General features: G+C 40.9%; 1 protein-coding gene across 1 annotated transcript in view; it reads left to right on the top strand.

Moving 5' to 3' along the window:
* Positions 1–26,690, top strand: part of LOC130168760 (protein kinase C-binding protein NELL1-like) — a 238,809-nt gene that overhangs the window by 142,837 nt on the left and 69,282 nt on the right. Inside the window, exon 13 of the mRNA XM_056375248.1 lies at positions 16,405–16,530. Within this exon, the coding sequence (XP_056231223.1) occupies positions 16,405–16,530 (126 nt within the window). The remainder of the gene's footprint in view (positions 1–16,404; positions 16,531–26,690) is intronic.

The raw sequence follows: 26,690 nt of genomic DNA, 5'->3' as shown, positions 1-26,690 counted from the left end.
AAACAGTTTCATTTATCAACAGATATGTCGAGGAAATATGTATGTTTAGGTATGTATGCTTATATTTTAAGCATAATGTACATTACGTAAACATACAGTATATCCATCCCAAAGTCTGTCAATATATGTTGATATTACACGCAGCGGGTTCCAAAAGTCTGAGGCTTTATACTACTATACCATATTAAAAAATCATCATAGAGATATTTTTAATATATGTACATATTCACATTTTACCATTGGGTATTTCATATATGTTACAAACTTATATCGTCATATATCCAGAGGATGTATACATGTGATATTAATATATCTCTGTTGCTGGGAAATATGTTGCTGCAGAAAAACAAACATTTCACAAGCAGTGTTGGAAAGACAGACATGTTATAGGTGTGTTTCTGGCATTTTAAAGGTTGCTGTTGAGCGCTCCTGTCTGACATGTTGGAGTGTTCTTGAAGACACAAACTGAGAATGTTCAGTCCTAGGTTTCACAAAAGTGAATAATTTGCATGAGGTTGTGCACAGAACAGAAATAGTTGAATTACTCTGGCAGTTCGGAGATGAACAATGATTTTCTTCTGCGCCATTATCCTCTGGAGTAAAATTGTAGCCAGAATTACACTAGACATGCATTGAGGAGCTCAGTGTATTTGATATATGTGTAGTTTATTATAGTTAAACCAAACCCTTAAGTTAGACAGTAGTGTTTGCCATACAGGTGCGCATTACACAGATTTTCTGAGAGAGCACAAATCCTCTGTTGTTGGAAAATAATTTGCTCTCCACAATGTAAAACTTGTAGTTTTTGGTGGGAAAGTTCTGCCTGCTTGCACACTCCAAATTGACTTTAATACAATACTGAATAAATATGAATCAATGGCTGCCTGGAAAACCCCACTGTGAGCGTTGAAAAATAAAAGGCATGCAATTTAATGTGTACACAATTTGAAGAAATCCCGGAAGCAAACATGGTAAAGTTTGCCGATCGCCCGGCCTTGTCTGTTCAGGAAACTTGACATTCATTCAAAAGAATACACACAAAAAAGTTAATCATTGACAACATAATAACATGTATTAATAAGTAGAACAACTGCAATAAGGAAACTGAAAAGAAATAATGAAAAATAATAGCAGTTTGAATGAAGAAAACATTTCTTAAATCAAGCCGTAGAAGTTGAATTATATTGTGTAAAGCAACATTTTGAAAGGGCATTAAATCAATGATTCATTTAAACTTTTACATCTGAGAGATTGAAAAAAAAAAACAGTAACTCGACAGACTGAAAATCTTAACAAAAACTCAACAGCTCGCTTTTTCAGCGTGAACTTATGTAAAAAGACAGTTAGATCACCCTCAGGATGAGAGGTTGTAACTTTTAGCCCTCTTCAGGGAACCAAAGACCAGACAACTACACTGTAATCGTAAATCATAAGGGGAGACTAAAGTAAAATACGATGAATGTTAAAGTGAATGATGGTTTAAAAAAAGAAAAGGGGACTGAATTCAGTGAATAAGGCAGAGCAGAGCAGGACAAAGTACATGAAGGACTAGTGAGAGATGAAGTAAAAAAATTTACATTTAAGTGGATATTGACATTTTTCTAGAATCTAGAGTAAATATACAACTATGGAACAAATTCGACTTAAGTGAAGCTCTTGTAGAGTGACGTTGAATTTCTCGGTAAAAAGAACAGTGTTTTTATCTGTGATGTATTTCTGCATCTCCCCGGCTTTTATGGCACAAACTGTACATACTGTCTGTGTCTAGCACCTGTGCAACTCTGCCTCCTAAAATGACCTTGTTATACCACTAGTTTGAGCTTTAGGGAAAGGATCATCTTGGTTAAATACTAAAAAAGCCAGCACAAAATAGGATGTGTTTACCTTTTTTTTAATATTTAATCAAAACATGATCTTTACCCAACCTTCACGACTTGTGCGTGTTACAATAATGTAGCACTTGGTAGGCTGGACAAAATGTCGCCAGTGAACATAATCCAGGTAGTAATTATGTTTCTGCCAAAGCGTACGAGGAAAAACTGTAATTTTATGTGATTTTTAAAAGGGGGTTGAGCTGTGATGCCTTCACTCACTTTTTTTCATTTTGAAAAATTGATGCAACAAGGTGCACTTCACAAAATGAAATGCATTTATTAAGGAGCAACTCAAGAAAAGTTGTTTTTATTAGATACAAACGTGTTAAGGGACCTCTCATATCAATTTGCACCTTGATACATTTCAGTTTGATATAATGCAGTTTGCAGTTTGCTTCATAACCTCATCAGGTGTAATTTATGTCCGTCTGTGGAAAAGTGAAATCTTTTGAAACTGGAGATGTAACCGTCAAATCTGTGGAAAGTAAAATAAACTGCTGTCATTTATTGGTAATGCTGTAAGATTTAATCTTAAGTAAAATAAATAAATAAAAATCCGGGTCTAAAATAATGAGCGGTTATGATGTACTGAGCGCTTTGATGTGACTGTCTGCATACGTTAAACAATATGTTGTTCATATGCACGGATCACCAGCGGATTCAGACGCACTAACTCCCCAGGACTGATTGTGAAGCAACCTTGGGTCTGTAAGTGGGCTGTCTTGCAGCTGGCAGAGCAGATGACAAGCGTGGATGTTGTCAGAAACAGATGTGGCGCCTCCTGCATGGCTGATGTATTACCAAAGTTAGTTGTCAACGTCTTATCTTGAAATACGACCTGCAATGTAGAAAAACAAGAGCGAATGTGCGTTTGATGCAGGAGCCGCTCTTAATTGTCAGATTGTCCAGATCGTCTGTTACAGTTGTCGCTTCTTGTCCTGTCACGTACCTCAACACGAGTCGTGGCTGTTATGGTTTGGGGATTTTAAATTTGAACAGCGTTAAAGACAGGCTTTTTTTTTCTTCAGGAAGAATGTCTTTGCAGAACAGGCCGAAGGTTATTGAAAGTTAGTGTGTGAGATGCATTTGAGTGTTGAATGAGGAAAATCCTTCCGAGCAGCTCAGTTCAGTTTGTCATCATTTTTTCCCGAAGGAATAGTTTCAGGGATTAGGATTAAGATTAGATTTAGGATTAAGTTAGAAAGAAAGTTGAAGGATAACTCTGGCTGTTTTGCACCCATCTTTTTTTTTCCCCATTATCCACCATGCTGAAAATATAAAAATACATTATATTAGCTCCTTACTGTGTCCTTACTGAGTCCAGAGGTAACTTTACATTGAAGCAGTTTACATTATTTTGGCCAAAAATGATATATATTCTAAATTTTTACTTTTATATTTTATGATTACGAGGTTTGCCCTCATCAATCGACAAGACTATAAATGTGTTAGTAGTTTTGTTCCTACAGCAAGTAGAGAACATGTATATTCTCCAAACCCAGTTTTACATATAAATATCATTTGACCTACAGTTGAGTGCTTGGTACAGAGCCTGGTAGGAGGCGTTAACCAAATGGAACGCTGTTTACCTGCACACCAGCAATCTAATCTCAATGCAGCAAAGATATTTGTACAGGGTGAAGTGTTTCCGTTTTACAGTTGCGATATGAAGGGACATTTCAGGCCTGTAAACACATTTCAAATGGCACCAGAGAGCTTGATGAGATTTTTCACTGACATTGGTTGTTGAGCTAATTTCGCATGGTGACACATGCTGTGTTGAGTCAGAGTTGAGGATATAGGAAAGGTGTGTTCGTGTGATGTGAGGAAATGTATGTGTGTGTTTTGCAAGTGACAACCTTTGCTGGTTGGTGTCAGGTATCGGTGTCTGCACTCACCATACCTGGCCCGTTAGCTTAAATCGCTAACTAGCTAATTAGCCAGCAAATTAATTAGCTTTGGGTTAGCCTTCAAGCAGCTGTGCTAACGATGCTAAGGAAAGCGTATGCTTGCCACGGTTATTAAACCGGCATTCGCTGAAGTCTGGGCTCCACACACGCCCCACCTCTTTGCCCATTTTTGGATTAGCTGGGAATTACGCAGAGTCAGGCACTGCCAAGATGGCAACCGCTCATCAGAAACCTACAGGTGACATCACAGAGGCTACGTCCATCATTGTTTACAGTCCATGGTCTCTTTTTCACATACTGGAACATGAGAGCCGCTCAGCTGCTGTTCGCCTGGAAGAGTCGACCCTCTCCTCCTCTTCCTCTGACCTCCAGCTGCTCTCTGCTGTCAAGTGGAACCAGAGGGGCTGGCCTTAATTACGAGGAAGAGGTTGACTGTGACACTGACGCAGGACGTGGCAATGGCGTGTCCATGCCGGGGCCGAACAGGGCACGCCTCGCTCCCTGTTGCCACATCCTGAGACAATGAGAGCTATTGCAGACCATCTGCTGCTGCTGCCCTCCCAACAGTCCCGGGCACAGGGACAAATAACCCTGTGTGTGTGTGTGTGTGTGTGTGTGTGTGTGTGTGTGTGAGAATGCTGTTTCTTCCGGCCTACTCTGCTGTCACTTTGCTGTTCCTCCCGCTGGGCCCCATGCAGACACGTCTACCTTTCAGGAAAATGGGACACAGCAGCAGTGGGGCATGTAAAAACATTTACAAACTCAATTAAAAATGTAAGAGTCTGTGAAAATCCTGAGGAGAAAAAAAAGCCCCTGAAGTCTCAATGAACAAAATGCATTTTTGGTTTTACTCAAAACCAAAACATACTGGGATCGTTGACCTTGAATAAGTCGCTAATAAACTGAATAATATAAGTGAAACGAGACATAGTATCACAAGTTTTTTCTGATAACAATATCTGCTCACATGAGTCTGCCAAACTGTAGCTTACCACACATTGTTTAGTATTGAAAATATAATTAGACTAATGTATGGCATTACCTAATGCAACTGACTTTATTTAATCATGACGTGTGACACTTCCTGGTCCACAAGTTTTCGGTGTTCTATTTGAACTGAAATACAAAGTACAACCTACTGTCTTAAGGAGCTGGCACAAAAAGCTGTGACATATTAAACAGTGATATATTACAACTTATAAAATCAATATGGCAAACTTGTGAGCAGCCAGTGGCCTATTTGCACATCAAGCAGTCAAAGAGCTACATTAGCATTCATTTGGAGTTGTCTTCTTGTCAACGTGGTGAATGTCATTCCAATATTCACTCTTCATTTAGCTGTGTTTGCCTGGCTCTCCAACAGGTAAATGCTCCACTATATTCACCAGCTGTTTACTAACTTTGTCTGTTTGTTGCTGGACAGGTAGTTTCTACAACGATGAGCTGACAGACACTAAAACACCCTGTAGAGCTGAGGAGAACTGCAAAGTCAGGAGATGGTTCTCTGTGTGTTCATCACAGCAAGCGACTCATTTTTACATCAGCTGGTCGAACAGCTTTAAATCTGTAGCTGACTTTAGTTATGGGTGTTTTATTTTAATCTGCACTGTAACAGGGACATGTCCCCTTGCGAAGTGCGAGGATCCACCAGGAACCAGCGGCCCCTCTCACTTCGCAGTTCTACGATAGCACCACGTTATCTTTCAGGTTGTATTTTTAAAGGAGCTATTTGTAAGTTTTGCTATTGCTACATAGCTAATATTAGCATTAATAGCTGTTTACTTACCACTATAGAAAAAACAAAATCAAACTTCATTCCTTTGGATAGTGTACATCACCACTATCATCACTTCTACTTGTTTCCGATAGCGAGTCACTGTAGCCTCCAATCAGCCCTGAAGACGTAGCGCTGCTCAGAGGACGTATTATAAGCTCTTCTCTTGTAAACGCAGTGATGCCTGAAGCTCTTGTCAAGTGACAATCACCACCACCCGCTCCCGTCAAGAAAAGTTTAGCAGCAGAGAAAACTTACAGATAGCCCCTTTAAAGTCTATTCAAACCACAGGTACAGGGTTGTTTTTATTTGATGTTTTAGGTGAAACATCATTTTCATTACTACTCTCCTTGTTTCATACAACCAGCAACATACAGAAACACTTATAGTCATCGCTGTTCATCTGTCACATGTATCACTATATTTTACCTCCAGGAAAACACAGCTGAAATGTACCGTGACATGTTCACTATCAGAACCCTACTACACTCAGTTACACTCAGGATCCAAAACTTATTATCCATGAAGTTTCTTTTCACCTTCAAGAAGTTGAATCCTGTTTCTTTGCTTTCTTGTTCTTGAATCATAAACTGCAACTGACTCATGAATAACATCAACTAATATCATAACTCATTTCTTAGCACCCGCCACCTCCACCAACGCCACCAAATTAACCTCCAAATTAAAACTGCAATCAAAAATTAAAAGTAATATCAAAATATGAAACATCCACATGTACACATGCGCTCACACACAAGCATTTTTATCAGCGTACGCTCCAGGTAGCAGCTGCCTCTGGATGGGAATAACAATGAAGCTAATTAAGCACTCCCACATTGAATTGTCAAATATTTATACCCCAATATCAGTTCCCCTGTCAAATGATTACTGCTTGTCATCAGTGAAGTCACAACAAGAGCTGTGTTCCTTCTTTGATTCCTCACAGGTTCTCTCTGTACCCTCGGCTCTCTCGGATTTTCTGTCTCTTTCAGTTTCCGCATCTTTTTCCGTCTTAGTTTTTGTTCTTTGTCTCGGTTTCTATCTTTGTTTTCCCTCAGTTTCCTCTTGTATTTGTGCTTCAATCTCTGTTTCTGTTTGAGCGCGTCAGTGTGTCTGTCTTCGTCCTCCTCGCGTCACTTTTTCCATGTCGTGAGTCAGGAAGGTGGAAGTTTTTGTTAATTTACCATAGTAACCAAAAACATGGTGGAAACTATCAGGATAATAACAGCTCCACACCTCCCTGCCTTAGCTGGTGACTGATGAGATGTTGGTTAGATCATGCGGGTCGTTAGCCGCGAGGCATCACCGTTACCTAGCAACTGTTCACTAATGGTTGAATCTGGCCAATAATCTGAAACAAGTTCTTATCTGGACTTGCATAATAGTAGATGACCTTCCTGACAAATTTGTTTTTGTGTGTGTGTGTGTGTGTGTGTGTGTGTGTGTGTGTGTGTGTGTGTGTGTGTGTGTGTGTGTGTGTGTGTGTGTGTGTGTGTGTGTGTGTGTGATTGTGATTGTGTGTGTTGCAGCAACCTGACACTGAGAGATTCAACCATCTGCTGCTGCTGCCCTACCGACAGTCCTGGGCACAGGGACAATCAAAGGATGTGTGTGTGTTTGTGCGTGTATGTGTGCGTGCGCATGTGTGTGTAGGAGGGACTGATGCGGCTCATAGAATAGTAATGCATGCTGGCTATGGCTGGGGGAGAAAAACACAAGCAATACAGCAGAGCTGGTGGAAACACAGTGGGGCCGATGTAAGCACACAAACAAACACCACATGCACCAGACTGAGTTCAACAGGTCAAGATGTGTCGACTCTGTTTGGGACGAGTTTCTGCTCTTACTTGGTGAAGTTTAAGTTTCGGAGAGCAATTAATCACTTGCCTCTTGACATGTTAAACTCTCAGCGTCAAGACGAACTGCTGAGACAGTTTTGATTTAATAAACTCTTTTTATTTTCCTGGTTTATGGTTGTGATTATTTTAGGCTGTGTTTAACCAAGAGGGAGAAGTTAATTTTGACTGTGTGATGTTGGCTAGCTAATGTTTACAGTCACTTTACTGCTTCATTATGGGGACAAGCTGTTGCTGTGTCTTTATTACACTGCTGCACTGAATACAGTCTTACACTTTGACCAGTGTAACCAGTATTTATGTGCCAAGACCATAGAGGCGCAGATGATGTGGGTGCTTAGGAGCTCAGGCACCCACTGGGAATTGTGAGCAACCACAGGGAAATAATACTTTGTGGAGGAGTAGTAATGTTTTCCAGTGAAGCTATTCAATAAGTGAAATTTATTTATGTAACACCTCTCAAGTGCAGACGTCACAATTAAAGAATGAAAAAAAAACAATTAGGACAAACAAATGAGCTGCTTTTTAAAAGTGTCCACACTGTGGACACGCAGGTATAAAAGATGCATCAAAAGCACAGTCTCTTTTTGTCTTGAGCCTGGAGCAAGGAGTACCAGAGGACCTCAAATTCCTCCTGGAGTTTTATGGCTGCAGTAGCTGTTTTAATATAGGCAGGAGGAAGCATGCAAGGCTCTGAATGTAATCGCATCACATCATGAATATTTTTTGGAAACCGGTGTAAAGAAATTAGGATTGGCGTTACATGAGACCATCTGGATGACTTGGTCGGAAGCATCGGCAGCAGCATTTTGAACCACTTGCAAGCATTTCAGGGATGTAGTGTATGTCTAAGACAGAGGCTCGAGGATCGGACACAGTGTCAAATCACTGAGGTTTAACTGTGAGCCAACATGTGCTGATTTCTATATTCAAATTCCTTGGGAGTCATCCAAGTGTCCAGTAGGTTTTGACCGATCTCTGTTTTCATACAAAGATGCAAATCGTGTCCGTTTGCAACATCTCTTTAGTCAGCTGCTATTGGCTTGTAGGGAATGCACATTTAACAAGTGCACAATCATTTCTGAGCCAGGGCCTTTGCAAAGTGGTGAGTGCCCTCACAATGTGTCAATGTGTGCTGTATTAGTGTCCGGATCAAATCTGCTTTATAGTTAATTGCATTACATTGTCCCTGGTTTAAATAGCTACAAATGTACCAGTCTGTTTGTGTGTGTGTGTGTGTGTGTGTCAACTGTGTTTCTTGGAAAGCAACCCTTTTGTATCAGTAATAACTCATCTCTCAGAAGCAAAACTGATGTTTGTTAGTTGTTGGTTTCCATAAAGGTGGCAGATCAGAAAAAACTCATGAATCATTTTTTGAACAGTCGTATACTCGAGGTCGCTCTGGAAAGCACCAACAAACAACCTATTTTGTTTTGACCTTAAATCTGAGCCCAAGCCTAAAATGTTTCTGAGCCGGATTCACAGCCAGCTCATGTTTGGGTTGAGGTTTACGGCCTGTGGAAGACTCATGGAAGCAGCTTCTTCCTCCTCTGTCATCCAGCAGCAGAAACACAGTGATTTCTTTGAGCTAATCACACATGCTGTGTTTTTCTGATTACAAGTACTGGTACACAGGACTCAAATGGTACTCGTGTCCTGAAAACAGGAAAACGTACTAATAAATCATGAGTACCCAGTTCAACTCTACTGCTGGCAGCTTTTGCGACTGTTTTCTTCTGTCGGCATCTGTGTTTACCTCTTAGCTTTGTAGCCCATCTCTCCATACGCAGCAGCATCTCCAAGGCTTCCTGATTATCAGCCTTTCATTGGAACAACTCCGTGTGTGTGTGTGTGTGTGCGTGCGTGCGTGCGTGCGTGCGTGCGTGCGTGCGTGCGTGCGTGCAGGCCTGCTGGAACACCCCACATATGTGCATCCCAGCCTGTGTGCTTGGGGTGCAAGTAAGACTCTTATATATATATATATATATACCATCTATTTATCTAATTGTTTTGCTATGGTGGCCCCTAAGGACAAAATACAGTCATTAAGGGAAACCTTCTAAAAATCCAGAAATGCAACAAATACAAAAACATCCAGAGCATCTCTCCCCCTAGCGTCTCGCTGGGAATTTGGAGAAGCAGCAACATTACAGACAGACTGGTTTAAATCTAATCAGGAAATGTGTAGTAAAAAACAAACCTGTCACCCAATCTATAATGTATTAAAGAAATAAAATTTAATAGAGAGCACTCTCCCTCTGTTCATTTCCGCTGATATATATTGCAAAGGCAGCACTGTTGTTAAACTGTCCAATAAGACACGTATTTGTTATGTATTCAGTTTTACCTTCAGACAAACTGGCAGAAACAAATATTATCTTTCAACTCTGAGATAAAAATTTCCTCCTCCAAAAGGAATTACATCATATTTCAAAATACTGTGGACAACAGACCAACAGTGGTAAATTACCAAAGCTCTTGCAGAGATAAGACTGTTCTTCCTGGGATGACAGTGCACATTGATCAGCCGGTCATCACAGGAGCTTATACTGTATACTGTGCCGAACAGGTGAAGACGGTCATTCTATTTTTACACCGTTTATTTCGCGCTGGAGGAAGGTAAACCTCAGATGAATTGCAGGGAAAAAGTTGTGCTGTATGTTGCTTTGTAACTTTGTCTGGATGACTGATTGCTGTGCAGACTCATTCCCTGTTGTGATAACGTCCCTTTATAAAACATCAGAGACAAAGGGTTGTGTGTTTCTTTTGTGATATACATCTCACTGCTTCAATGATGCAAATTCAGTTTTCTTTTAGGATTTTAATAAGACTTCAGCTGCACGGTAATCCATTAAACTGTGAGGAATGACGCACACTGTGCTGCCTCCTCCTGCCTAATACATGGATTTATTTGAGTAACTGGGCACCCAGCCTTTGGAGTAAAGTATACCTGTGTGAACATCCTGCACGCAGACACTGAGCACCTGTCATCTAGGTAAACTGTTCCGCTCGGTCTGACAGAAGGAGTCTGCCACAGTCTCAGTCTTCACAGTGTCTGTCTGAAAGTCTGTCAGTGTGCAGCTCAGTGAGTGGCAGCTTCTCGTTGGAGCCGCAGAGTGACGGATGGATTAAACCACCTCGCTCACACTGTTCCTTTCTCCAGATAGAGAACCACACCATCGTTCAGCTTCTCTACCCACGAGCCGTTCTCTGCCAAACAATGCGCGCATCGTGTTCCTTAGCAGGTTGTAATCTGCTCAACCTGAGTGCTTCCCTCTCTGCATGCGTCTTCTGAAAGGACAACAATGGTGATAAGTGCCGCTGCTCTCCAAAGGCCCTGTAATTAAATGCATCAGTAGTTCGTTTTCTCCTCTGGCTCTAAGAGACACGCAACATTTGAGAGAGGTGTGGTGCTGTGCTGCATGTTGATTGTTGTTTTTGTATTTGATTTGTTTGCAGAACAGAAAGATAGCGGCCCTGTTGTCATTGAGTTCAGCCTCTGAGGCCTTTGCACGCCCTCATCATGGAGATGAACCCCCCCACCCCCCATCATGAAAATCATTTGGTCCTCACCGCGGCTCACTTCATATTGCAGGATGATATTGCAGTTCTTTTCAAGTTTGTGTCAGCAGTCCAAGGTCTCGCTGCCGCAACGCATAGAGGGAAATATCCAAGCTCACTTTCCTACTTCACAAGTCGAAGTTGTTGAAAGCAATGCTTTGTATAAGACTCAATTATCATGGTGTGTAATTGCTGGCTGAGATTAATTCCCTCCTTCAGAGGCTGCCATTTTCCTGCCGTTCATTCTTATACAATATGAAAAACATCATCCACACAGGGATAAAAGTCCATCACAGGAATGAGAAGAAACTTTTTCTTTTATCCTCATTTAACTATGCGGAGTGAAGGTTTTGCATTACGCCATGCTCTGCTGCCTGTCAATCCTCTGACACAGACAAAGAGAAATGTGTCCCCAGATTCAAGAAAAAAAATTCCTCCAACACGTGTTGCCAAAGAAACTGAAGTTTCTACACCAATAAGCACCAAAGCAGAAAAGTAACGTGACCGACTTAAGTCCTAAAATTTAGATGAATGAGCATATATAGTATGCAAGTAAACAGGCAAGGTGGGTATTATTAAACCATGGAGGTGTTCATGCATTGGAAAAGCATCGAACCTTGGTAAGATTTTTAGTTTTGCTGCATTTGCACCAGAGGGACTGGATTCCTATGAGGACAGAGATATTGGGATGAATGTGATCATCTGATGACGGAACAAAAGTCGATGAAGTGGAGGGTGTTTGTCTGGATTTATTTATGAAGATGGAGGTAGATGAGGGTCAGCGCTCTCATGGCCTCATCAAGAAATTCTGTTTACTGTTGTTTTTATTGCAGAATATCTGAGGATCATGTTTATAATGTGACTTAGAATGACGTCAATGTTTTTGCTGGAAGTGATAGTTGGGGTTATTTGACGTGGGGTTGTGTGAGGTACTTATCTACAGTCTGTTTTACCTGTAGTAGCTTCGGATCAGTGTGCGCCCAGTTTGGAGAAGCAGCCGGGAGCACCGATACAGAAGCTGAGTGATTCGCTGCTGTGGCCACTTTAAAAAAAAAAAAAAAAACCCACAGAAGAAAGCTAATATCAGTTTTAAGTGTACGCTTTATTTTATTTTCACAGCTTAATATCGCTGTCGAATTGCCCTTCCTTTCTGGAACTGCAGTTTGTGAACTGTCGAACCACTGTATTGCTACGCACAAGCGCAACTGCGGCGCATCTAAGCGTAGGTTGATTGATGTGGGAAGAATTATCATTATTATAATATAGCACGAGGCTGCGACACAACAGAGTGTGAAAATACTTTCTGAATGTTGTAGTAGTAGCAGTAGTGTCACTACTGAAATTGAAACTGTAATCCTGGCACACACAATACTGTAACCCAGTAATATGGAATATATATAAATTATAAAGTAATATAGTTACACAATATTACACAATATTGTGTGCAGTCTAAACTTCGCCACCATTGAGTTCGCTGTGTGTCGCTGTGCTGTTTAATGTCGTAATGTCATACATTTTGATTTCATTACAAACTGCGCAGTGGTTGAGATTTGCAAATAGACATAATAATTTGTATAAAAATGCCTATTATTGGAAAATATCTTTTTCTTTGCTGACTTTCACTTGCTGTTTCACTTGCTTATTGTTTCAGTGAAGTTCAGTGAGGAAAAAAAGAAACTGATTAGTTGTTTACACCAAGTGCATTAGAGAAAATAAATGAAATATCCAATTCTCTTTCAACACAGCCAGTGCGTGTGTGTGCATGCCTGTATGCTGAAAGCGTTTGCTCTCTGCAAGCCTCAATTATCATGGTGTGTAATTGCTGGGGGAGATTAACTTTTTGGTACATGAAAATAGAGATAGGGAGAGCGAGAGAGAGGTCAGAGAAGAGGGGAATGCTGATTGCTGTGTACATGTGTTTCAGGCTGTGAAGGAGACATCTGCTGAGATGGTGACGAGACTTGTATCCAAAGGGGAGAGGCGCTCTGAGCGAAGCAGCTGTGGTCATTTCCAAAAAATAAACACTTTACTTTATTTCTTTTTTTTTTGTTTTTACCACGCGGACATGAATTAGTAAATAGTAATCTGTGCTCGTACATTAGTGTCTAGTGAAGTTACAGGGTGTTGTTGCGACTCCAGTCAGTTGGGGAGGAGCAGTGAGAGTTATAGTAGCTCTGCTTCAGTGCGGACATGCCTACAAATACTGAATTCATTCCTTCATCTTACCAGTCAGAAGAGACAAACCAGGCAAATTCTTGGAGGCCCCAAGGGGAAAAGAGGCCCCCGATGGCCCCTCATATTGGCACATTTTACAATGGCAACTAGAGACCCCCTTAAACCTCCCATTAAGACACTGTACAGTGCACTGATGTTGCCCCAAAACCCCCCTAAGTGGGGCCCCTGATGATGTGTGCTGTAGCTAGTGTCTACCCTTTGTCTGAATGGGAAGCATTCAGGGAAAGGCCGTAAATTGTAACGTCTCCCGATTTTCTGTACGTAAAGTGTTTAAGGGACATCTCTAAATTGTAGCGTCTACCGATTGTCTGTATGTGAGGCGTTTAGGGGACAACTGTAAATTGTACCATCTGTACAGTTTTTTTCCATCATTTTGAATGTAGATACATTCAGGTACACCATGAATAATATGAATAAGCAAATATTTTCCATTTTTAAAAAATCTCACTGCTAGACACAAGTGAGCTCTATACATACTTGCAACAGGATCTATATTGCTCCAAGCTTTCATCCACTAAAAAGCTGTGATCACAACACATTTATTATACGAGCTCATCACAGACCGAAAAATGGAGAAAATAAAGTAAATGCATTAAATTTAACACATGCAGTGGTGCAAATCTATGACACAATATAAAATAATACAAAAGTTAAAAAGACTAATTAACGGCACTCAAAAAGAATATCCCACTTATCAATATTAGAGTTTTGCACCCACACACTTAATTTCTAGATAGAGATAAATTGAGTTTCTGACTGTCAACATTCTTGACTTTTAATAATTGGGAGTAGGAGTTTCTGCGCAAACTTTTCTTATTTTCTTCTTAACTAAGCAGTGATCCATGTTTAATGGTGAATAATCTGAGACTATCTGACTCACCACCACAATCAAATCGATTGTTCCATTTCCAAACACCATTCGATCCGTCAACTGCATTTCACAGAAAAAACCCAGGAAGATAATTGATTTACAATTCAGATTTTACTACGTGTTAGACCTCAGGGAAACGTGCACAGGAGTTTGAGCGCACATGAACACACTCCTCTCTCTGTCTTCTCACAGTTTCATAATTTTGAGTGGAGAAAAGAATGTGGTGAAGTTGGGCAGCTTCATCTGGTGGGCATCACACCACAACATGAGCTGCTGAAAGAGAGAGGTCAGCTGCAGCGGCTGCGGTCCTGGACGACGTTTACAGATACACGCGCAATCTGGGTTTATTAGAGTAAAGAAAGTACAGGCGTTTCAGTCAACACACATTTCTGCCTCACAGCATCCGAACACTCAATATCCAAACACACAGTTCCTCTCCCCCAAACACACAAATACACACAAAAGGGATGAGCTGGTGCAACCACACACACACGCGCACACACACACACACACACACACACACACAAACACACACACACATGCACACACACACACACACACACACGCACACACATACACACGCACACGCACACACACACACACATACACAAACACATGCACAGAGAAAGTCCTATCCTGCCTTATTTTTAGCTACCCCACCACCACCAGCCATGACCTACATCACAGCATGAATAAAGCAGCAGAGAGATGAAGAAAGTGAGCTCAGAAGGGTGGAGGGAGAGGGGGAGGATCAGGATGAGGTCTGGGGGGGAGGAGGGAGGGAGAGACAGAGAGAGAGAGAGAGACACACCAGCAAATCCAGAAAAATGAATTCCCCCCGTTGTGAAATGACAGTTCCAGTTCTGTCAGCAGACCTCACCTGCTACAAGTCTCCCAGAGGAGGCTGCAGAGGGCGAACACACACACACACACACACACACACACACACACACACACACATAGCTACAAACACAGGGGATAACACACCACGGAACAACAGAGTTCATAAAGCCTCATCATGTCTCCAGACTTGACAGTAGATGCTTTTCTCACTGTAAATGGAAGCTGACAAAAGCGGCGAGACTCTTTCAATTATTGAGGCTGCGTGTTGGCGACATCACAGGCCAGCCGTCATCAGGCCCGGACAACGCCTTGGTGCCTATTCGCCAATAAAGCAAAATCAAAGAGCAGCTTTCAGGGTGGAGTAGGGCTTCAGGACACGATGGAGATTGGATTCAGGTACTGTTTCGTGGCCTCAAAGCACTTGAATAAGTTTCATGTTTTTGATGTAGCAGATCAACGCTTTTTATGCTGAAGGCCGGCGAAGCTTTGTACGCCTGAATACACGATCGGTCTCTCTTTGATTGTGCAATTCAACACTCCTACTGTACACTCTCCAAGGGTGAAATTTACCAAGAAAAAACCTCTGGGTGTTGCATGTAAGTCAATTACATACTTCATACAAATTCATTCTGTTGTAAGGGGAAAGTATGAGCTGAAAACCTCAAAGCAGGAATGTATTTATCCAAGGAGAGGATATGGAAATACTCTTCTCACTCTCTCTCTTTCCCTTAAGTGTTGCATACACAGTCCCTTAAGTGGTGGAGAGGCCTGTCAGCCTCGGGAAGCCAGCTCTCTGCTGCTCTGTTCCACATAAATACATTGTATTGTATACATACGTACACACACACACACACAAATTTAGACCCTTCTGCATAACACCTCCCTTGTGGGTTTCCGATCCCATTTCATCAGCAGTCATCCTGCTCGGCTAATGCCTCGCTGAGCTCTGTGTTTTAATGCTCATACAATGTCTTTCAAGCTACATTAGGAGGAGAGGGATTCTGTGTATGAAGAGAGGCTGTAATGTGTCGTGATATTAGCGGAACATTAGGGATGTCAGGAAAAAAGCCGCTCTCCCTCCTCCTCTGTCCTCTTCGGTTTGTACGTCCTCATCCCATCAGATTTATCCTTCTCTTTCCTTTGCTCCCTCCCCCTTTTCTTTTGCTTTCTTCTCATCTTTCTCTCTTTCTTGTCTTTTCTGTCTTCCTCTAACTGAACAACAGACAAATACAGAAACAACAACAGTTGTCTGTGAGACTGATGAGTGACCAATTTTTGGATGGGTAACACTTTATTTAATAACTGTAAGCAACAAGGTAACGCCCTGAATCTGTGCTTTTGTAATGTGATTAAAGCAGCAGTGTTGAATCATTTCAGTGAGCTTCACCCAGAGTCTCTCTGTGTGTCCCCCCTCAGTTTGTCTTTTTGGAGAACTATCAGGGAGTTATTAATCCACTGTATCTGCTCTGTTTGTCCTCAGATATTGATGAGTGTGCGACCCAGATGCATTACTGCCAGTCCAACACGGTGTGTGTCAACCTGCCCGGCAGCCATCGCTGCGACTGTCTGCCAGGCTTCATCAGAGTGGACGAATACTCCTGCACCGGTAAAGTCTGCATGCTTGCAAACACATTACTGAATCATAAGATCTCATTACATAATGGCACACTCATAACTGTCAAAACTGGTTTACTGTTTATTTTTACTTTTGATTAGAAGGGAAGAAACGAAAGGTTGTGCAGTGGGTGTTGCTTTTGATCGTGTATGTCAGGAAATATTAGGCTCTTTTTTGGAGGACTGAGCATCACTGGATCTTTTATGATGATATACTCACTACAATCACTACTTTTTTTTAAAAACTGCTCTTGCTTCCAAATGTTCCACGGGATCCTGGATCACAGCAGAACTGTACTGGTGTTTTGGGTCTCCACCTTAGTTTGGGCGCCTCTGACAGCAAACCTGTGGTTGAAAGCTTTTCTTCTTCTTTCCTTCAGAAGTTGTTGTAAAAAACAAATATATAATAATAAGATAAATCTGCTGAACCCAAAGAAGGGTGATCCAATGTGATGATGCTGGAGCCAGTAGGGCAGTTTCCCAGTGGCTAGTGGGCTGGAAAACCTGTATAGTGAATGTGTTGTCGGTTATTGCCCATCCCTCTCTTTTAATTTAAATAAGTGTTAAGTCACAATCTACAGTGATTGAGCCTATGACCCACTGATGAAGGCCTTGCATTTAACAGTTTTATGAACTGGGTGTTTGGTATGACTCGCACATAAAATCATGAGCAGCGTGTGTTCCATGTGTGTGATGGGACACACAAGTGTGGTTCAAAAACAAACCTGTAATTACCATGCGTGGCCACAGGTGTCGCCAAAGATAATGAAACACACATACTCGAGGTTGTTGGGGAAAATTCTTATCATCAGTGGTGAAGAAAAGAGCGCTGGAGTCCAGGATGTCTTAGGATGTTTATTGAAGCTTGAGCCCAAGGAGAAAGGAGGATTCATCAATACAGTCTCCTGTGCATGTCATCTCAAATCTGAAGCAGGAGCCCCCTGAGGATAGTCTTTATACACTTAATTACTATAGATTATATAGTTTACACTCCACAATTGGTCAAATATCTAAAAGAAGAGGAAGAAGAGTAGCAGAGTAGTTCATTAACCATAAACAAGGAAACATGACTTTATACTCCCAAGTGCTGATTCTTAGAACACCCGGCCACTTGTTACTGACCATCCAAGGTCTGTTGTTATCAGCCCTGGCACGAGTATTATCAGCAGCAAACCACAGCTGCGTCTGAAGGAGCCGCCTGTGAAGTTTAATGCAGTAACTGTGGCACTGAGACCTAGGGCCTCACACTGACCTTTCACCCTGAGTCGGTCATTCATTAGGTGGACTAGAGAAAGTTGCTTCTTGAACTTGGCTGAGAGCGGGACTCACGGCAGAGCAATGTTGGTTGTTGAGCTGAAGTTGTCCCGTGGCCTCAGCTTTTGTGTTCTAATTAGGATATGTTGGCAAGCTAATGAGCTAAAAGATTGTGAGCGTGACTTTAGTCAGTCGACAGCTTGCTTCATCTGGCAGGTTTTTATCAAATTCATATTCATGACACGATGTACATGTAAGAAACTGACTCAAACTAAGCAACACCATAATGTAGTAATACTCCTCTACAAGTAAAAACACAGTATTATCTTTTTGATTATAATTTTGATGCTGTTGATTGATTAGGTGGTTTTGTATATGAAATCTGAATCTGCAATGAAAATGATAACCACAGCTAAGGGAAGTTGATGCGTTGTGGTTTTCACACTGGCCCACGCTCGTGTGCAGTGATTCCTAAACGCGTCGGCTGCCGGCCACAAGGCTCTGCGACTGTAGCGCCGTATCTGTTGTTATCTGAAATTAAAGTGTTCAGAGAAGTGAATGCAAACTGATTTGGTAAAAACCCCTGCGTCTCTCCCTTTTTAAAGGTTGGGAGAATCAGCATCTAATCGAACGAGAACGGGTGATTGCAGCCATTCAGTTTTTTTTTTTTTTTTTTTTTAATGGCTTGTCTACCACAAATATTCTGATCAAAAGGATCCTGTTTCCTCTACATCCCTGATCTTCTCTGAGCTGAATATCAGGGCAAAGTATGGAAGAAATATCACCAACATATTTACCTACTTTTAACAACACGATGCAAATTTTCTGCCCAAGTTTATCTCTGTGGATCTCAAGCTATTTCTCAGCATACAATGCGGTGACACTTGTTCTGGCATAGCTGGCTTAAATTTTTTTTTTTTTTTTTTTTTACTCTAAAGGGGTTTAGGGCAGCATGCTTTCTCGGGAGTGAATAGGATGTGCTTGGTTGCTGCTCAGTGTTCCTCTGGAGAAGTGTTCTTTAATTAGCTCAGAGTTGGCAGCCACGCGGGGACAGGGATCCATGGACAATCAATCTATTTTGCAGCTTGTAAACTGTCCTGGCTGCTTTCTGGGAGCCCAAGGAGCACTCTGTGCATCTGCTGGGAGAGATAAATCCTCTGTTTCTTTTTTCCCTCTTCCTGCTTCTCCTTCAGCTTTTTCCCGCAGGTTTCAAATCCTCCTGCATGAATGTAAAACACAGTTAGCGTTTGCAGTGCAGGGAGGTGACTGCTCATATTTCACCACGCTAACACGATTGCCCATTAGCTCCTGTAATTGGTGTGTTGTGCTCAAATCTGTATTGTTATTCTGTATTGTGTCTGCGGATCTGGAAAGGCTTTTGGTAATTATATTGTTGTCACTGCATTAAGCAGGACACACACAGACATGGTGGAAACCATTTTGTGAGTAAACAAAGAAAATTGCAAGATCTTGGAGCATTAAGCGAAAAGCAAGGAGAGCATTTATTCAGGAAGTTCAGTGGCTGCTTGGATTACACAGTGAGTTGGTGGCGCTTCAATACCAGGAGGGAAACAAAAGAAAAAAGAAAGAAAGCCATACTAATCATCCATGGAGAATACCACACATTTAGTTTTTTGTAGATGCTGAAATGTGGTCAGATATTGAATTTCCTGACAAATATATACACTATCAAAGTAAAAGTAAGTAACAGTAACCTAAACAGAGCCTCATCCTATTAAAACCCTTTAACAACCACTCCCTTTTGGCCTGAATTAAAAGTATTTATACGTTAGAGACGGATTTGTACGTTTGTTTTTATAGTGTTGTAGCGGCTTGTCCAGCTAGCCCCGACTCGTCTCGTCACTTTCCCATAGCGACTCACTGTAGCCTCCCTGTCCTGAAGACGTAGCTCTGCTCAGAGGGCGTATTGTAGCTTCTTGTCTTGTAAACGTAACAATGGCCGAAGCTCCTGTCAAGTGATGATCATCACCGCTTTCTCCTGGCAAGAAACCATGTTCGACGGCAGAGAAAAACTAACAAATAGCCCCTGTGAAGGTTAGGATTAGGGTTATCACAGGTTTTCTCAGCCTGATCAAATCAAGTCTTCAGAGGACTTTTGTTACAATACTTTTCCCTTCAGATTGTAAAACTATTGGCTTATTAATAGTAATGTATTCATGTGTAAACAGAAACTTGTAGCCAGTTGGCATCAACCAAATTTGACCCATTTTAGATAATATTGCATAGCTAGTTAAATCTTTGTCAATGCATCGCTTAATAAGATGATTAAATACTTTATATGTAAAATCTGCAGGAGTATAAAGTTGCATGAAATGCCACCTAAATATACAAGTAGTGCTCAAATGAATTTGTACAACTGTTGATTCGTATGTTCCGCAGCCCCTTTGTCAGTCTGTAAAAAACTTGTGTCCTCTGTGTAGGACAGCTCTTTTTACAGCTTCAGACGGATTTTGTGTTTTGCGTTTTGCTTTCTTGTGAACACACGACGCGAGTTCTGACTGTTTAATAGCTGCCGCTCAGGGGTTAGTGACCGCAGGGTGACATGACATCAATACGTGTCCTCTGCCAGATGTAAGGGAGTCACCTCAATATAGTGACAATCAAGCAGAAATGAAATAAAAACACATGGACCGCAGGGGAAATGTGCTTGATGTCAGTAACCGATGGCAGTCATGTGTTTGTTCCTGCCGTTTTACTCAAGGCTCGTGTGGGTGTGTGTACTGTTTGTGTGTCTCTATGGAGATCAGGCTGCTCTTGGTAACTTCAGCCACCCACAAGCTTACCTTGCATCACCGCAGGCACATACTCTACAAATTTAATCTCAACATTACAAGCAGCTCCTTCCTCGCAGAAGGAACAGACTGTCACCTATAGCGCGTGTACATGACTCATCGTGTTTCACCTTTGTCTTCAGACATTCTCAGCTTCATTCCTCTTCTCTCTCTCTCCCCCCTCCTGCCACCAGAGAGCTTGTCGTTTGTGGAGACAGTGCCAAGTAAACAATGGGAGGCTGCGATAATTGTGGTTCCACTTGATTTCACCTCTATGGAAAAAAGGCAAGCAGCTCAACAGTTGAAACAGGGGATGGACTTAAGGGAGAGGAGGAGAGGTGGTTCATAGTTCACTGTCAGTCCTTGACTTTATCTGTGTGCCGTTCAAAATAACATTTAAAGGACATTAGATTGTGTCATTATTTTTGGTGCTCAGCACAAAACTGCACTTCCCAGAGAACATATGTCAATCAAACAACGTGAAAAAGTGTTTATTCCCTTTTCATTGCCAGATTACGCAACCGCTCATCCTACTCTTCTTGCACTGGGCTGTCACAATATCAGATGTTCACTGCACAATTATCATGGGCAATGGATTCACAATAATAATAATACTAATAATGCCATCAGTCAAATTCATCTTTAATTTTGTTTATTGTGTCTCTTTTTTGGCAAATGAATTACACTCAAACTGCACAAAAGTGCACTTAAAGAACTATTAGTCTTAATGGATAGTGAATCAGATGACATGGCAAACAAAACAAGGCCTAACACCATATTATCATATTTTGTATTATTAACATGATATCAATATTTCATAATTAATTGTATAAATTGTTAAAATTAGATAAAATGCATGATTTCAGAGGCAATCATCACACAGCCTATGAAGCGAGGTGTGATGCTGTTCAGGTTCAGGTGAACAGAAACATATTAATTACATTCAGACAAATCTAAAATTATTTTGAAACTTCTAAACAACCAGGAGAGTTCAAGCTTTACTTGTAAGTTGATCTTTCCTGTCTGTGAGATCAAATAGTTCCAACTGGTCAGCAGCAATAACTTCTATCTCTCTGTCCTCAGTTTTTGTTGTTGATGGTTCATGAGAAAAATCTACACAAACCAATTAGAAAAATGCCCCTGAAAGTGTTTGAAACCTTCCTGTGTATCAGGAGAAGTTTCCTGATAAAGGCCGTCCAGACGGCGAGTTTTGAGGAATGGAAATGTTTCACTGGCTACAGGATGAACACATAGGAAATATATATTTAAAAAAAAAAAAGATATTTACTTTCAGAATATCTATTTGAAAATAGATTTTTTTGAATATTTTTTATCAGTGTGTTGAGCCCAGTTTGCTAAAGTGGAGATGATATCAGCATGTACCCTCAGTCTTTATGTTGCGGTGCAAGCGGAACCCAAGCAGTTTCCCCTGTGGATGGTCATTACGGCCTCTGACTTCATACGTTGGTGGATAATAGCTGTCTGCCACTGGTCATTTGTGCAACTCTTACTGTGTACTTATCTTATCATCTGTGGGGTTTAGAGGAATTGTTTCCTGCATTAAGCAGACGCCGATAAAACTTGCAGTTACAGATTAAACCGCTGGAACTAGAGGTTTAAGGTCCTCCCTTCCTCTCAGCTCTGTCCTGTAAATGACCTCCAACAGTTGGTTCAGCTCAGACTGGGAGATAAAGTGTAGTGTAGCCTTTTTAAAATGAACGCCTCACCTACTACAAGCTGTAGCTTTGCGCACTGTATGAACGGGAGCCATTGAGACTCACAGTATATTTAATCTATTTGAGACCTCTATTACGGCCAAGCTGAAGCTTTTATACTCCTCTTAGTTAACTCGAGACACATCGCAGTGTATAGTCCACACGTTCCCAACCTTAACCCTGTAACAATACGGACGCCATATAATACATTCTAAAAGCACTTTTTTATTTTTATTTTTGTCATAATGTCATAACCATGACTGTCTTTCCTTTTAATTCCTCCTGTTGCTAACCAGCTATCCATTTTGATACTCTGTGTCCCAGCCAGCAACAACATGAAAAAAGTTCCCATCATTGGCTTATTACAGTTAGAGGCATTTAAAAACACTATTTACATTTTTTTATTATTATTATTACATCTTTTCACCAAAGACATACTGTACAAATAGAAGTTTGAGCACAAACATGTTTTGTCAGGTTGAAATTCTATGTACAGATGACACTTTTTTTAAAAATTCAAATACAATATTACATTTTTTTACTAATTATAATGAGTGTAAATGAATGTGAAATCTGGCAGGAATGACATTGATTAATGCACGGAGGGCGAGCCTGCAACACCTCTTAAAAAACTTCAACTCATAATTGATAAGGTTCAACTGTAAAAGATCCTGCCCCAATATATACTGTATATATCATTTGTCACAGCTCCTGTAAGGGATCATACATCAGTCCCCCTCCATTCAAAAACTGTGTTTGGGTCACTGGATGTTTAACCTTCACTGTGCTCAATGACATCCGTTGAAAGGGGGAAAGTCACCACTTGAAACAACTGAGACGTGGAAACCTGTGTCCTGCGTTGCACACGCGTTGAAAAGGATGTTTCAGACATCTCGTCCCCAGTCGTTAGTTTCAAAATGAAAAATACTTAAATAAGGAGGAGTCCAGTTTTATATATCCTCAAACATGCATGCCTGGTTAAAAAAGAAAAACTATGAATAATTTCATGTTTTTTAACTTTTGATTACCAAAACTGATTAAAAAAATCACATCAATCCAGCTGTGATTAGCGTGTCGGCCTTTCTTGGTCCTTTCGCTGACGTAAACACATGGGGGTACTTTACCTGTATTGATTGAATCGAACAGATTTAATTGTTTGCTTTCTTTTGTTCACGTGGTGCCGCCTTTGATCCTCTAACGTATTTATCTTCTGCCCTCATCTGCACTCTGCTGATCAATACTTGACTTCGCTATTCTCTTATCAACGTGCTGTTCATAGACAATATGCTCATGCTCTGCTGGACGCATGGCTGACCGAAAAAAAAGCCGCCATTAATTTCATGCATCAGTTGCTACATATATTCTCCAAAATTCTAGCATTGGGAAAGGCTGCACCCACCTCCCCAAAACACATTATATGTTTAATGAAAATTTAATCAAATCCGATTCCAATTATGCATATAATGAATCTGGAGCTCAGGTGTGACGAGCCTGGAAACCTTGGCAACCCTCCCTGTATACATTAACTCTTCAAAACTGGAGGTCACGCTGTCAGCCTGGCTCGATTTAATAAGCCCATCAAACCCAGTTTGGGAAGGAGTCAGACAAGTTTTCCTTAGTCCTCGCTTTCATCCAGGTGTAATTGACTCTGAGACGGTGATGTTTATATTTGGCTTCCCCGTGCAGGTTTGATGTACGGAGTGTTTCTTCCTGCTTGCCGGCTGACTGTACAACCATCTGGAGTGACGTCAGTCCTCACATCACGCCGCTTTGTCTCTTCTTCTTTGATGCATTGTCTTCCTGCTCTCCTGGCTGAGCACGCATGGAGAAATGTGGAGTAATAATGCTCCGTGGCTATGGGATGGATGTTTACTGACAGAGCACTTTAATAGAACATGCTTCTATTAATGTGAATTGCAGCCTAAGCATCTTTATTGCCTTGAGCTGTGTATTGTAGATGAACTGCATTATCTTGCTGGTTCTTTGCTGCTGCATAGAGACGTATGAACTGGGTGGTGAAGCTAACCAGACGCTAATTCCACTAGCACAGAAGCTGTAATTTAGGATGTAAATGAACATATTTGCAGCACAATGAGAAGCACTTACTTTAAATTGCCAGGTCTTTATTGTTTCATGTAATTAGTAACGTGTTATTGTAACACATGTGCACTTCCTCAGCAGCAGTGCAGATTTCTCCTTTGGTGCCACTTCTTCTGCTTGATTTCATTTCATTTCATTTATTTATTCGCACATTACAAATACATTGTATATGTGTTTTTTGGTTTTTTTTTTTAATGAAGTGGATTTGCAGGTGAGGTAAGAAAGCAATCTAGGGCTTATCTTAAAATCTCACCACAACAAAAACATTTACATCATACAAAGTGAGAAAAAAGTTAAAAAATAATATAATGTAAAATGTTTACATGAATCCATCAACCAGAAATACAAAGAAAATGAAATACAAATACAAAAACACAGTTAGTCTACCCTGATTCCCATCTGAGAGCTTATTAATGCTTCTTTTAATCTTCTTTCAAAAACAGGTAATGAGCATGAGGTGTCTACCAGGTGTAAGTCGGTTGCTTCTTCTGACCCTTGCTTTTGCAAAAATGTTCTTATTGATGCTCTTAAAAGTTTAAAAATAGTAAAAGTAAAGAAACTGTAAAGGGTGTATGCCTTATTCTGGTGTTAGAGCAAGAAACTCTAATCCTGGCTGAATGAGAAGCATATTTTAAATCAGTTTGGTATAAAAGTGCAACATAAACATAGTTTATTTACCATTTTAAAAGGTTATAAACGAAAAAGGCAAAAATATTCACAGCATCGGCTCGAATCAGTGTACAAAACATCTCATATGTAGTCTGCCTTTATAGTTGAAGCAGGTATAGTTAATATGTTTATATATACAATGGATCAGAGGGGTGGCTCATAATATCAGACCCACAGAGTATTCTCCGCAGTTCCCCTAGCTCCAAGCATTTGAGGAGGTTATTGTTTGGGTTTGCTTCACAACTCTTATCAGTCTTATAAAGTTGGTCATTTTTCAGATGCAACAGGCAAGAGCTCAAAAAACCCATTGTATACTACCTGTGCAGCCCCAAACAGGGGCTAAAAGGCAAACCATGTCTCCTAGAGATGATGTTCACATACAGCCAATTACCAACTGCAGATACGTTTTGAATGAAAATGTAATTGTGTCAAGATTATGTTTTCTGTTAACATAATTAGGAAATGTTGTTATTTAATTGACAGGTTGTAAAAATATGTTGATGAATTGAACGTTCAGAGGCAGCGTGTTTAATTTCTGCCATAACATTTGATCTTGCAGTATAAAATTCACACAACATTATTAAACTCTTTTCATGTTTATGATTAAGCACTTGCAGCTCTGGGTTAATGTTCACACTGACTTCAGACACGATGTGTTTACAGGAAGAGTAGCCACTGTTAGGATCTAAATGAATCTAAATCTATTATCATTTAGTCAAAACCTACATCTTTCCCTAACATTAATCTAAACCTGCCTCCACAGCTGTTAATAAATGTAGCACTTCATTCATTCATTGTGATTGTGCCACCACAGCGTATTGTGGAAAACATTTAGTGGTAATGTAATTTCTAGGAGACAAAGTTGTAAAATGAGAGCGAGTACTGGACTTAAATCCATAACTTCTCATATTGCTCCTCTCTCTCTTCTTCTCATCTCTCTCTCTCTCTGTCTCTCTCTCTCTCTCTCTCTCTCCCTCTGTCTCTGTCTCTCTCTCTCCCCCTCTCTCTCTCTGTCTCTCTGTCTCTGTCTCTCTCCCCCTCTCTCTCTCTGTCTCTGTCTCTCTCTAGCTCTCCCCCTCTCTCTCTCTGTCTCTCTGTCTCTGTCTCTCTCTCTCTCTCTCTGTCTCTCCGTCTCTGTCTCTCTCTCTCTCCCCCTCTCTCTCCCTCTCTCTCTCTGTCTCTTTCTCTCTCTCTCTCTCTGAACGAGGGCGAACAAAAATGACATGACTGTTTTCTCTGTAATTCTTTTTTTTCTCCAACTGCTCATCAGCAGTGGATAATTATTATTATTGATGGCAATCATCAAAGGCAAACTAATGTAGAAAGATAGGGCTGGCGGCAGCACCGCCGGCTGCAGTTGAGCGAGGTAGGCGTCATACACAGGTGAGGTGGTCCGTCACCTCATTCCTTGCTTGTTATATTATCGCTGGTTAAGTTGACTGTTCACGGCTGAGGCCAAAATGACCCTCAGGCCATGTATTAATTAGCTTTTTATTTTTATTACTTTGGGAAATTTTCTTAAAGCTTGTGCAACATTCAGACAGAAATCATACCTTTGTGCCTCAGTCCAGTGATGGCATAAATTATGATGAAAAAATCAAGAGACAAAGGAGAATAGAAGT

The sequence above is a fragment of the Seriola aureovittata genome, chromosome 1, assembly GCF_021018895.1.
Source record: "Seriola aureovittata isolate HTS-2021-v1 ecotype China chromosome 1, ASM2101889v1, whole genome shotgun sequence".
NCBI classification, from domain to species: Eukaryota; Metazoa; Chordata; class Actinopteri; order Carangiformes; family Carangidae; genus Seriola; species Seriola aureovittata.
The sequence above is the reverse complement of the archived record's forward strand: the minus strand, read 5'-3'. Positions and strand labels throughout refer to the sequence as shown.